This window comes from Zingiber officinale, chromosome 7B, assembly GCF_018446385.1.
Source record: "Zingiber officinale cultivar Zhangliang chromosome 7B, Zo_v1.1, whole genome shotgun sequence".
In the NCBI taxonomy this organism is placed as follows: domain Eukaryota; kingdom Viridiplantae; phylum Streptophyta; class Magnoliopsida; order Zingiberales; family Zingiberaceae; genus Zingiber; species Zingiber officinale.
Genome location: NC_055999.1, coordinates 114803813 through 114817696, shown reverse-complemented (window position 1 = coordinate 114817696; position 13884 = coordinate 114803813). Strand labels below are relative to the sequence as shown.

At 38.6% G+C, this 13884-nt stretch overlaps 1 protein-coding gene across 1 annotated transcript; it reads right to left on the bottom strand.

Moving 5' to 3' along the window:
- Positions 1-10003: 10003 nt before the first annotated feature.
- Positions 10004-11790, bottom strand: LOC122007020 (serine/threonine protein phosphatase 2A 57 kDa regulatory subunit B' alpha isoform-like). The gene is made up of 2 exons (XM_042562763.1): positions 10482-11790; positions 10004-10419 (listed from the first exon to the last, which is right to left on the bottom strand). The coding sequence occupies exons 1-2, from the start codon at positions 11550-11552 to the stop codon at positions 10132-10134; spliced, it is 1359 nt and encodes a 452-aa protein (XP_042418697.1). The 5' UTR covers positions 11553-11790; the 3' UTR covers positions 10004-10131.
- Between the last annotated feature and the right edge of the window lie 2094 nt (positions 11791-13884).

Below are 13884 nucleotides of genomic sequence, written 5' to 3'. Positions count from 1 at the left end.
CGCCGCAGAGACCCCCGTAGAAGCCCTCCTCTTCCTCCCAACGCTGCCGAGACCCGCCGCAGAGACCCCCGCAGAAGCCCTCCTCTTCCTCCCTCCCTGCAGAAAATCGTGTCGATCTGAAGTGCAGAATCGCAGCAAGCCGTCCTCACTAGCTTCCGTATCCCTTCATTGCCGGTAAAAGCTTATTTTTATAAATTGAGTTATCATTCTTTGAAATTAATGTCTTCAAATTCATATGGGCTAGTGATTATTTATTCGGAGTGTTTAGCGTTTTTAGGTTTGTAGAGGAATATATTTTCTTGTGGATCGTATTTTGGATTTGAATCTTAAATGCTAGATAACAGTTAGAGTGTCAGATAATTCTTTTTGTTAGGGTCTATGGAAGTTTTTTTTATGTTCATCATTAAAATAAAATGGAAAGTATTTATGGAAGTCCATTGAAATGCATTGTAGTTGAGATTTTAATTTTAAATTCTTTAATTATTCGTTATAGTGTTTAATCATTGTCTCACTTATAAAGGTTGTTTTATTGTTAGGGGTGTAATCGAATAATCCAAGATGAATTATAAGAGGCTTGAGCTCGGCCTCGGTTCATTATCTTTAAGCTTGAGCTTGATTCTAGTTTGATTCAAAATTGGTTCAACGCAGCAGAATTATTTATACTTTGTTGCAGTAGAAAAAAGTTATTTGAAAATTGGTTATTTTTTTTTCAAAAAAAAATTAGTGTGTGGGAATTGAGCCATGCCATGTTTTTAACAAAAACCCTCAAATCTTGTTGTGGTTGAAATATCTTTAAATTAATGAATTTGTTATTTTTGTTGTAAATTTTAAAACACGATTTGAATCTTTGTTTTGCTTCTGTGTTATACTGTCATCTATTGTCAATTATGTATACTGTCAATTATGTTTTTCCTATCGGTTATGCAGGAAAATTACAAAACAACGTTTCCTTTTATCAACGAATGGTAAATCATTTTATTTTAAGTTCTAATATTTTATTTATACAAAATTCTGAATATTGTTTTTATGTAGGGGAAAACGTATGTTGTATTTGTTGGATATAATCCGGGTATTTATGAAACGTGGATAGAAGCATCAAGTCAAGTTATTGGTTTTAAAGGCGCCATACATCAATCATACAAAAGTAGAATGGAGGCACAACAAGCTTTTCAAGCCCACTTGGACAAACAACTTTTGAGCTCTGAAAAAAAACCTAAGTTGAAGGATACATTAAAAAAAAAATAGAGCAGCTTTCCAATTCCTAGTTGTTGTTATTGTTGGTGTTATGTTTTATTTTTTTTTAATCTGAGTTCAAGTTGAACAATGTTGTTGCAAGTGGTGTATCAAATTTAAAACATATGTTATGTTATCTTAATATGTTGTGAAACCTATGTTGTTGTTGTATGCTTCAGATACTTGCTCCCTTTTGCAATCTAGAATCATTATGCTTACTATTTCTTCTTATTGTAAATTGTATTCTTCATTTCAAAATTGTTGTTGGTGGTGGATAGCATCCTCCAAATGTTTTTTTTATGAGCTGTTTTGCAGTCCCTCCAGATGCTTCTTTACTTTTGGTGCATTTGATTATATGTTTCAGCAGCATTATAATTGTCCAATAGAGATTTGGAAGAAATAATCAGGCAATACAAGCACACCTAACTTGCATTTCAAAACCATATATGTAAAAAATAAATTCGTCTCCGAGTGGATTGAATGTCAATTTATCACAGTTGTATTCTGATCAGGATTCTTCTGATGAACAACTGATATTACTCCAATGATAGTGTATATCGTGTGATTACAAGAAACAATATCTATTCTGGAAAAATATAAATAAAGTTACAGAGGATGCCGAGCAAAGATTCACAGCACTACCATGGGTGGACTTCATTCTTTCAGGATGCCTTTGAAATCACTAAAGGACAGTGAATCCAATGGGATCATAGAAACACGTAGGAATATATCAAAACAGATAGAATCATCTGGTCAGAGAGGGCTCTGTCAGAGAGGGCTCGGTAGCTCGTTCTGTAACGCCCGAAAATTCTCAAAACTATATTAGAATTATGCTACGATTTTTCTGGAATTTTTAGATATTTTTCCGGAATTTTCCGAGTAGCTAGAGTATTTAGTTTATCATGTCTTGTTTAGTTTATCATGTTTAGAACGTTAGTATTTACATGCTAGAGTATTTTTCATGTATCTAGAGCTTGTGTATGTGATTTTTGGCACGAATCAGTGCTGGAAATCAGAAATTATGATTTCGTTTCAGACTATCAGAACCTGGATCGAATTTCTTCTCCTGGATCGGTCAGCCGACCGATCCAGATGGATACAGTAGCCTACTGTATCTCCCTGGATCGGTCAGCCGACCGACCCAGCATCGAACAGAAGGCATCCCAGCGTCTCCAGGTGCCTGGATCGGTCTGCAGACCGATCCAGACACAACTGGATCGGTCTTGCCGACCGATCCAGCCTCTGCTGGATCGGTCCGCAGACCGATCCAGCAAGGCACCGAATCGCGGCAAGCTTGATCGATCCGTGGATCGAACAGCAGCTAGTTGGGAAGTTCGCTTTGAATTCTAGCTCAGAGAGGCTTTAGGGCTGATGGGAAGCTCTAAGTGGTCATCTGGATCGGTCTGGTGACCGATCCAGTGATACCTTGGTTAGCTGATCGGTCACCAGACCGATCAGTAATCGATCAGTGCCTCTCTGTGAGGATTACTGATCGGTCTGTAGACCGATCAGATAACGATCAGAAGGAAATCTGGGAGAGGGGGATCGGTCCACAGACCGATCAGGAAACGATCAGAAGTTCACTGATCGTAGCCTGATCGGTCCACAGACCGATCAAGCGATTCCCGGACCGATCATGATCTGCTGAGCTCTCGGTTTGCTGAAGCTTCTGCTAATTCTTTTTCTTCCTCTTGAGCTTTGCTGAGCCGCATCCGATTATGATAATTATCATCGTAGAAGTTTATTGTCTTTTTTCTAATGGCAGTTAGCAATGTACATCTTAATCGGTGTCATACTGGTTCATTATTTTTCAAAAGTTGTTTTCTAGTTCTAGTCTTGGCTCTAATATTTTCATGCTTAAGTACCTTAACTGCGACATTTCAGAATTTTAACTCAGAAGTGTTAGTGTTTAGCACTCCGGCTGTACAAAATCTTATGAGTTATAAAAAAATTTATTTAGGTGATACGCAACAATAACACAATAAATGTCATATCTTCAAAATATTTCACAATAAATAGTCATTAGAAGAGAAAAGTAAGACAATAGTTTAAGATATCAGATAATACAAGAATTAAGAATAAAGATCCTGCGCGGTTTGAAAAAGCAACAGAAAATAAACTCCTAGTTCACTCCCATTGCAAACTCAATTACCAAACTGCTATCTTCTGTGGCTCTTACACAAAATTACATTTGGGAAAACTTTTTCAAGCACTTGAACACCATGCTGTGAATTCCAACCAAGATATCCACGCAGCAAAATATCAACCTAATTGGATAAACAAATTAAACAGTATAAGAGGTAAAAATGATATTGAGTTAGCAATGTAGATAGAAGAGAGGAAGGTAAAAATGATGCAACAGAATATATTGAAACACACTCTTTAACTAAAAGAAGCCAATTACCAATTGTAATACATGATACCATATATTGCCATTGAGTTTTTGTTTATGAAATACTTGTCAGAAAAAACAACAGTAGAGTTATGGGGTCTACAAGTTTATGGCATTTCATTATTTCTTGCTCAGGAGGATTCAAAAAACAAAAAACTTGCACTGTCCCGTGGCATATAATAGTTTATCATTGATGGTACTCAAGCTAAACAGAAGAGTGCCAATTCAAGATCATTTGTCCTCCGCATCAAAAGTTATAACACACATAAGCAAATACATTATTCCTTTGCTTTACACGAATGGTGCACTAGAATGTCCAATGAATATAAAAGAATAAAACTCTCTTGTACAATTTGGTTATGGTATTTGAAGTAAGCAATGCAGATAGAAGAGGGGAAGGTAAAAATGAGGCAACAGAATATATACCTTCATTAAGTGTAACCTGAGATCACTTGGGCCGAACTTCTTCCCCAAATAAAAACCATAAACATGAGTTGCAGATAACTGTTTCCAATGAACAAGACACTAAAAAGTCAATCTCAATAATAAGCCAATCAAATAACAACACTAAACATAATGACAACAATAGTTGCACTAAACCAATCAAACATAATGACACTAAACATGACTGGCACATGAAACCAACATTTCCACCAAATAATAATAAGCATACCATACGAAGAGATGCACTAAACCAATCAAACATACAAGTAAAGGAAAAAGATGAATACCAACCATAGATAATTACATGCATCCTAACGCATGTTGTTAGAACCTGTAACAATAAAAATAATTATTAATTTTATTTTGTCAATGAACCACTATAATTTAATATATTAAAACTTTGATAGTACCAGCTATAGATGTCAAATCTAGTTCATATGTGTCGTCAACACTGTTATGATAATTATCTTGAGTTGACCTGATAATTAACACATTGTCATATATAGAAAATGTAATAAAAAAAATATGTCCTTGCAAGTAAAATTAGCAAAATTAATCCACACTTACCCTTGCTGTAAATTTGGACAATTACGCTTGTCATGTGACACTCCTCGAAGTCCACATCCATGACATAGCCTCGAATTTGATGTTGATTTCTCCTTCGATGATTTCAACCTCTTCCCACATCCCTTTGTTCTTACTAAAGAAGGATCAATAATACCAAGACCCTCATCCATGGATTTCTTCCTTTGACTTCTATCACTGGATGTTCTACTAATGTTCATCTCTTGAATTTTATTGTATATACAATCAAATTGTTCATCCAAGAAGGTTGTCCCCTCATTAGTTAAAGATGCATCATCAATTAATACTGAAGCTTTATAGGATAACCTTGAGTGTCTCGACATCAAAAACCTTTCTGGATCTGGATCATCACTGAAATTTTGCTCACCCAAACCATATACTGCTCCAACTTTTGCATCTTTTGTCCATCGTTTAAGTATATATGTATCAGGCAAATGAAACACTTGGTTGATACGGAAAAAAGCTAACATATGCCTGCATGGAATGCCCTCAAACTCGAATTTCGTGCAGCTACACGATATGTAGTCCCTTTGTTTATCATGCGTGAGCACCCTTGATTTGGAGGAAGAAGCACTTTGAAATTTCATCACATGGTAAACCACTGAGTCGACACCTGTAAATGCATGTTGCACATAATAACCATGACTCTCGGTCATTTCACTTTGAAATTCCAATCATTTCTTTTTTTTGTACACCTTAACCATTTGAGTTTCCATTGGCCAGTTTGTATTAATCTTAGGATATTCATTCATATCAATATGGTTTGCAACCAACTCATTGTGTCTTTGGTGTCTTAGTGCTCTATTAAAACGGGTGATAAAATCCATCAATGAGTTCTTATTTGAGACGTAACTTTTGAAAAATGCATGTGAGCCTTCAGATCTTTGACTACTTGACATTCCAGCACAAAATATATGGCTGAAATATATTGGCACCCATCTGTGTCGCAATTCATACATCAAAGACAGCCAATCATTATTCTTTAAGTTACCACACTTGATAGCTTCTTCCCATGACTTTTCAAAATCATCAGGTGTTGCTGAATTTACAATGACATTCTTTATATTTTGATAATTGTTTCGGAAAGTCAAAGGGTCTAATTTATCTGGAAATTTATTTAATATATGCCACAAACAATATCGATGCGCTGTTTGAGGGAAAATCTGTGCAATAGCTTTTGTCATAGCAGGATCCTGGTCAGTGATAATAATGTTTGGTGCACCTTTAGGCATGGCTTCTAAGAACTTTGTAAGCAACCAAACAAATGACTCAGTTTTCTCATCACTAAGAAACCCGCAACCAAAAAGAATTGTTTGATGATGATGATTAACTCCTACAAATGGTGCGAAAATCAAGCCATATCTGTTGGTGTTATATGTCGTATCAAATACAACTGCATCACCAAATACACTGTATGCCCTTCTTGATATATGATCAGCCCAAAAGCATCTACTAAATCTGTTATCTGAATCAGTCTCGTAATCAAAGAAAAAAGCCGAATTCTTCTCTTGCTCAGATTTAAAAAACTCAATCAGTGTTTCAGCATCAATACCCTTTTGTTCATCCCTTAGATTTCTTTCAAAATTTCTAATATCTCTTTCTGTGCAACCTACACCCTCAGGCCCTCCATACTCAATCTCTAATAATCGCATTTGTTGACAAGTTGGCACATTAGCCTCTGAAAATTGTTGTGTTAAAGCTTTCTTTGCTGCAGAAACATTACGATGTGAGCGTAGCAAATGCACCTTTGATGGAGTTGCGAGTGGATGATTATGGGTTTCTATAAAGCTACTGACAACCCAATTAGGTCCAGTTTGTTTCTTGGCAAATGCAATATTTGACTTACATCTCGTTCTAACTGACCCACGTGCTCTTTCCCTTGTCATTTGATCAACTTTTGCATGTTTATTCCACCGCATTAGATCTGTATGCCCTTCTTTAAAGCATATAATTTGTTTCCACGTTACTTCATTTGTTATCTTATTTTTCTTGCTCGTGTGCATCCTTGAACTAAATCCAGCTTCTCGTGCATATTGGTTGTAGAACGAATATGCATCCTCTAGTGATGAGAATTCCATTCCAATTTGTGGCTTTCGATCATGTGAAACTTGGGGAATGTATTCATGATCATCAGCTCTATTTTCTTCCATTTCTAGGCACCCTCACATTATAACTGACAATACATATTTAGACAAAGAAACATAACTGATTTCTTATAAAATAAAAACTGCAAATTTAATTAAAAACATTACTTGAAGAAAATAATATCCAATCTAATTGGATGAGTCAAGCTGTACAAAACGCTAAGATCGAACATCAATTAAACTAAATGGTACTCAAGTGACAATATATGGAACATTTGAATGGGCAGATCAGTTATTTAAGACACATTTGCTTTAGAAACCACATGCAAAGATCTAAACATGAAAAGACCAATAACATTTTGCATAAGTGTTAAAAGAAACTAACAACCTAAACAGTAAAATTTAACAAAATTAATCTAAACAATAACAATTTGCATAAGTGTTAAAAAACTTCAATAGAAATTGCAAGTCTAGTAAAAAAGAATTTGTACTAAATTCTTCTATCAGTGCACTTCTCAAAAAACATTATTAAACGGGAGGTCCGTTGTATGAATCGGCCAACAATTTAGCCCTGGATGAGAAATCATTTGCAAATCTAGTTCCATGAAACTTAAGGAAAGATTAAGTTGCAAAAATATACCAGAGGACTAAAAACAATAATTTTATAGATCAAACTAAATTTGCATGGACAAGTCCTGAAACGCAAGTGAAAAAATTACCTAACCGAGGAATAAACAAAGATAGGGAAGCGATAGCAGGAACCAAAAGTCAACAACAAAATAAGAGAATGTAAGGAGGGTGCAGAAGTAAGAAGGATACCTCCAAATCTCAAATCGATGGTAGAATAGAAGAGAAGACGGGATCTCAGCAATGTGATGAAGTGAGGGATAGCTTTGAATCCAACCCAGTGCTACTGTTCTAGTAAAGGGAGTGATCGATCCCGGATTTGCGTTATATTGGCTCGAATCTTTTAGGGCTAGTTATTTCCGACACGCCGAAATTATACAAGAGAAACCCTAGTGAGGGGGGGCCGCGAGCAGAGCTTGCGAGGGGGGAGGGGGGCCGCGAGCAGAGCTTGCGAGGGGGGAGGGGGGCCGCCGAGGGCTGGTGGCGTCCGACGCGAGAAGGAGGAAGCTGAGGTCGGCGGGAGGCGTCAGATCTGCTCCTGGCGAACGACGCGAGAAGGAAGGAGCCCCTGGCGGCGGACGCGAGAAGAAGGGCAGCGGAAGAAAGCAGAACCCCTGGCGGCGGACGCGAGAAGAAGGCACGCGGAGACGTCGAGACGCGTTAGGGCTGCGGAAGAGATGTTTAGAAACCGGCTTCTCACTTATGACGCGGCAGCTGCCACGTCAGCGGTCCGCACGCGGTCCGCAAGGTTTGTTCCGCAGCGACCCCGAAGATCCCGATCGACGAGCTGGGGCTGGGAATCGAAGTAGGGATCAACAAATCGAGGGGAGGGGAAAGTGGAGATCGGATCTCGCCTGGTGTTTATTCTCCTCTGCTTCTTCCCATGGGGATCATAATTGTAATTATTAATTATTAATTATTAATTATTATTATTTCAGAAGCAATTTTTTTATCCGACATGATGTCCTTTCAAAAAAATATTTTTAATATATATATATATATATATATATATATATTTATCATCCATTTCTTGACTCGGTATTTGAAATTTTATTAAAATTTCATAATATTTTCTTAATTGTCCCTGCAATTATTTAACTTTGCTTTGATTCGGTAGCAAACTGGTGGGTCCTAGTTCAAGGTCCATCACCGTTCATTTTTTGTGGACTCCGGAGTCAATCAATCGGGACCGCTCGCTGGGATTTGGTCTTCCACTTCGACCGAGCAAGTTATTGTTGTAGGGTTCCAGAAATAAGGATGATTAAAAATTCGATTAAATTGAATATAGTGGTTGAATTCGGTCTGATTATTTTAAATTTTTTTTTTTTAAAAAAAGATGATTAATTCGGATTATTCGATTCATATTCAATTTTAAAAAAAATTTATTAGATTAAACGGTAAAAACTGAATCAAATACTTTACATTCTTCACCAATAGTCTCTATTACTCTCATCTTTTGCAAGACAATATCTCAGACTCCCAATCCTCTTGATAAAGCAGCACCAAATTCGATGATTTCATTGTGTCCACTTCTCTTCCTTCAATCTTCCCAAATCCTAGCTCATTCTTCCCTCCTCTCGACTTATTATTTGATCAGGAGAAGTTATTTCTACTCGCTTAATCAATATTTTGTTCTTATTCATATATTCTCTTAAAGAAAAAAAAAACTATTCTGTACTCGTCTTATTTATCAATATAGAAATTTTAATCTTCTGTTTTATCAATATAGAAATTTTAATCTTTTCCTATAAGAATTTTACATGATTAGCCTTTTCTTCTATGAATTAAACTCTTCTTATTATTATTGATTAATTTGTTTGATTAATTTATCAAAAATTGAATTAATTGATATTTATTTAGCTAATTTAATTATTGTTGAAAATTTTAGTTGATTTAGTTAGTTTGAAAAAAAATAATTAGTTGGATCTTGATTAATTAGGCTAGTTTAGATTCAATTTTAATAGAATACTTCACCAAAACGTGTCGAGGAATGATTACTATGTTTAGTAGTTTTTAAAAAATCAAATTTAATTCTCTCATTTCTATAGTGACGTGATAGGGCATTTAAACAATTTAATTGTTCTTGAGATTATGATGTCATGGTTGAACTTTTGGATTGTCACCAAATATTGGTAGTTGGATTCTCAGTTAAAATATATTTATAAAAAAATTTCTCTAAATAAATAATGCAATCAAAAGATATTGAATTTCTGAACTGACAGTCGTGTTCACTTTCCGATTTATTCTGATAATCGATGAAAAAATTTCATAAAAATCACTCTAAAAATTATCAATGAGACTAATTAAATTTATCATTTTTTTCTCTATATTTTTTATTTTATTTCTCCTCTATTAGATGTATTTGTAAAATAACAAAAAATGAAAAAAAAAATACTTATTCTACAAAAAAAAAATGAAAAAAAAAATAACGGGCTTCATGTTTTACCATCTGAGCCTTAGGTGCCCTCAAAATTCTTAAGAAAGTCGAAAATATATCTCGTTTAAGGGAGAATATAAAAAAATATAATAATAAATTTTTTATCTAAAAAATAAATTTTATTATCAATATATCAGAGGTTGGGATCTATATATTTTTAGAAAGTTAATAGGCAAAGGTTAACCAATATACGAAACTAACTTCTGTGAATACGAAATGTTCGATCGTGGTTATTTGACCAAGTCGTCCCATCCCTTCATCTCGACAGGATTAGTGGTATTCTTAGCAATTGTTCACAAGCATCGGCGATCGATCAATTTAGCAAGCAGCTAAGCCATCTCTAGTCTCTCCCACCTCATCTTCCTCTTCCTCTCCTCCTCCGCCATGTCTGCCTCCTTGCGTTGCAGCTGCAGCAGAAACCTCGAGTACAGCGCCGGCTCCACCTCCTCCAGCATTCTCTTCAGCGAGGTGGCCAACTCCTGCACCGATTTGCTCCAGTGCCACTCGATGTTCTTCTCCACGGATTCCACGATGGCCGGGAGAACTTGCTCCCAGCACCGCGACGCCATCTTCACGAATTGCTCGTTGTTCCACATGCACAGAGCTCTCTCTGCCACCTGAACAGATCGCATCGGCTTAATTAAGAGCAAAAGTGGCAGAATGCTTTGGAGCTATTGACCTGAGAGTTTGTGCTGCCGGAGCAGCGGGCTACACGGTTGCAGATTGGCACGGCCACCTTCTGCAAGTCGCCGACGTCCGACGACTCCACCAGCTCCTCCAGCTCTTCCAGCAGCAGCACCTCCTTGTGGCAGTTTGTTGACGGCCAATGCCGTAGGATCCCCTTCGCTACCACCTCCCCCAGCCCCGGCTCCTTGGCCACAAATTGGGTTACGCAGTAGGCCAGCTGCCGGTGGTACGCGCCGACGCACTTGGCCTTGTGCAGTGGCACCAGAATGCGGCTTAGGAACACGCGGTGCTCCTCCTTGAGCGGCACGGCGAAGCCGCAGATGATGCTGCCCCAGATCTCTAGCAGCTCCGCCGTCCCGAAGGGCCGCGGCTCCGCGTCGAACACCTGGTGCGCGAGCGCGCACACCATCTGCCTCCGCATGAACCCGCGGTCCGGGGCCAGCTTCGAGTACAGCTGGTGGTACACCACCTTGAGCCGGTCTCGCTCCCGCGGGTCCTCCGACTGGAACAGCGAGACGAGGCCGCGGAGGAACCCGCGGTCGATGTGGCGGCGGAGCGTCCGCTCGTCGGCCTCGGCCACGGCCGTGGAGAGGATGTCGTACGCGATGTGGAGGTGGGGCCAATCGGGAGCGAGCGCCATCGCGTAGCCGCCGCCGTCCTCGTCGAGGAGGTCCGGCGGCAAAGAGGGGTGCGCCGGCGGAGGGAGCGGGCGGAAGAGGTTGGCGGCGAGCATGGCGAGGAGCGGCTTCCAGACAGCTTCGTCGAGGAAAGGAAGCGCCTTTATCTCCCGGACGGCGCTGAGGACGTGCGACAGCTGCCGTCGCTTGAGGTCCTGCTGCGCCGGCGACTCAGCAGGGTCGACGAAGTTGAACACGGCGGTGGTGCAGTAGGAAATGGCGGAAAGAAGCTGTTTGGTCTCTGCATCAGCGGAGGGAGCGGCGGGAGGGTACGGCGACAGGGCGTCGATTTGGGAGTCGAGGTCGAAGAGCCGACGAAGGGTGGTGGACTTCCGCTGGGGTAAAGGAGGCGACTTTACGGCGTGCCTCGGGCCGAAAAAGCCCATGGTCGACCGTGTAGCTCTGCTTCTCAACTCTCCAGCGCAACCATGAACACGAATCGAGTTTCAAGAGTGACGAAGCCGAAGGCCATGGGAAACGCGAGGCGAGGTTAAAGGGACAGCGGAGCTTCGTCCGTCGGTAGCTAAGAACAAGAGCATCGTTGCTTGCTCGGCTTGGGAGCTCCGAACATGGCGGCAATCCATCGGATCGGACAAAGTAATCAAGCGGACAGGACAAAGGCATCCGGACGACCCGCGTATTCATGCGGGCACGCATGTGATAGCCACGTGGCAGCAGGATGTTTGGATTAATTGCTGCCGCAGTCGGCCGGCTCCTTCCTCCTCTCAGTCTTGTTTACTTCCCTTGGGCAAAGGGCGATTAATATGCTTGTCCCCGTGCCCCATCAGTCCGTTCAAGAATTATCACGGAGCAAAATAAATCAAATAAATCATGATAGACTGATAGGAAAGTCCTTTCAAAATGATACAAGCATTGAAATATAGGATATTATTATATGAATTTGGTACATCTGAATATATTTGTTTTTATATTTTCATCATTTGTATTAATGATTATAATTATTTATGATTTATTTTTTCTATATTAATTTAGGGATGGATTAATGGAAGTATTGGGATGAGGAAATCATCTTTTATCATGTGATGATTGATAGAGAAGTAACTAAGTGGTAAGTTATGTTATGTAAAGGTGAAATGCTAGTCCTAGTGTCTTTGCTCGTTTATTCTAACATTAATATGAAGGAGGTAAATTATGATGTCTAAGGAAGTAAGTAGATGGGAGGTTGAGTTACACAGGGTACAGAGATAACCTGAGAGTTGATTCAACTCTAAGACCTTATGTGGCAAAGAATTATCCATTTACCATCCTAGTTATGCCAATGGGGATGATACAGAAGTAACTAAGGTACATGCGATGATTACATGTGATGGTGATCCTTGACCTAGGCAATAAAGAAGTTATGTGGCAGGATTAAGTTTCGATCAATATATGGATCATGTGGCGCTCTTCAATACTTAGTCAATATGACTTCCACGTAACATATCAATAATCTCCTAACTTCCGAGCTGATTCAATTTGCCGACCCATCAAGTTGTCTATCTTCTCGACCTCCAAATTGATCTACCTTCCGACCAACCGAATCATTGAGCTGTCAACCTTTCGAGTTTCCGACGTACAACATTTACTAATATTAAAGGACATGACGGTTACAAACATATCCTTTAATGTTTCTTTAATAACATTTTTTTTAAGGATGATTTTTTTAGACTTCTCCCTTCTCTTTAAGGGTGAGTGTTTTTGGACTTTTCCTTATAAGGTAAGGGGAGGAGACTGATATAGAGAGGGGGGATTATGCTATCATTTCAAGAGGAGGAGACTGATCTCCAAAGGGGGGATTATACTATCATCTACTTATACATTGTGTTATTATTTCTTCATTTTATCTTTATCAAATCTTAATGCTAACTTTGACATCGGAGTGGTCTCACAGGGCCACTCAGTGAATCCTTAATGTTTATTACTTTCCACAGGAAATTAAATTTAGGAGAAGATATACCCAACGTCATCGTTCTTGATGTTGAAATGTATTTCTCCTATTGCATCATCATGGTGGGATTTTTGGATCGATGATGGGTGGGTTTCTACCATCGAGTTTTCATGATAAGATGATCATGTAAAATCAAAGATGATTAGAAAGTAAGATAGATGGTAGAGATGATAATTTTCCCCGTAGATTTAGGGCTCCGCGAGGAAAATTTGAAATGGGGATGGGATCCCCGATTTTTCGAGAATGGGGTGGGTATGGGAATACTATTCTCATCCCTGAATCTGTCCCGAATATTATTATTATTATTAATATTAATGAATAATAATATGATTTTTTTAAAATATTAATAATAGTGTTAATATTAATATTAAATTTTTTGAAAATATTATTAATAATATTATTATTAATTTTGATATTAATATTAATATTACCATTAATAATATTATTAAATAATAATAATAATAATAATAATAATATAAATTAAATTTGGGAATGAGATGGGGATGGGGATTTGATCCCCGTGAGTTCGGGTTCGAGGATTCTCCGAATCTGAAAAAATGAGAACGGGACAGGGATGAGAATGATAATCATCGAACCCGAAAAAATGAGAATGGGACGAGAATGAGAATGATAAATCTGTCCCTGTCTCACCCCATTATCATCCCTAATAGATGGGAGAATGAGTTATACCAGATGCAGATATTTACATCCCATCTATCTTAGGATTCAGTCCCTTCCGTTCTGTTTACTATCTACCTCTCATTTCAATT

What these genes read in the sequence shown, in the direction of transcription:
- LOC122007020 (XM_042562763.1), bottom strand. Translation starts at nt 11,552, where the DNA reads ATGGGCTTTTTCGGCCCGAGGCACGCCGTAAAGTCGCCTCCTTTACCC. An exon ending in CCGGCAGCACAAACTCTCAG is followed by an intron (nt 10,420 to 10,481) that starts GTCAATAGCTCC and finishes CGATCTGTTCAG; the next exon opens with GTGGCAGAGAGAGCTCTGTG.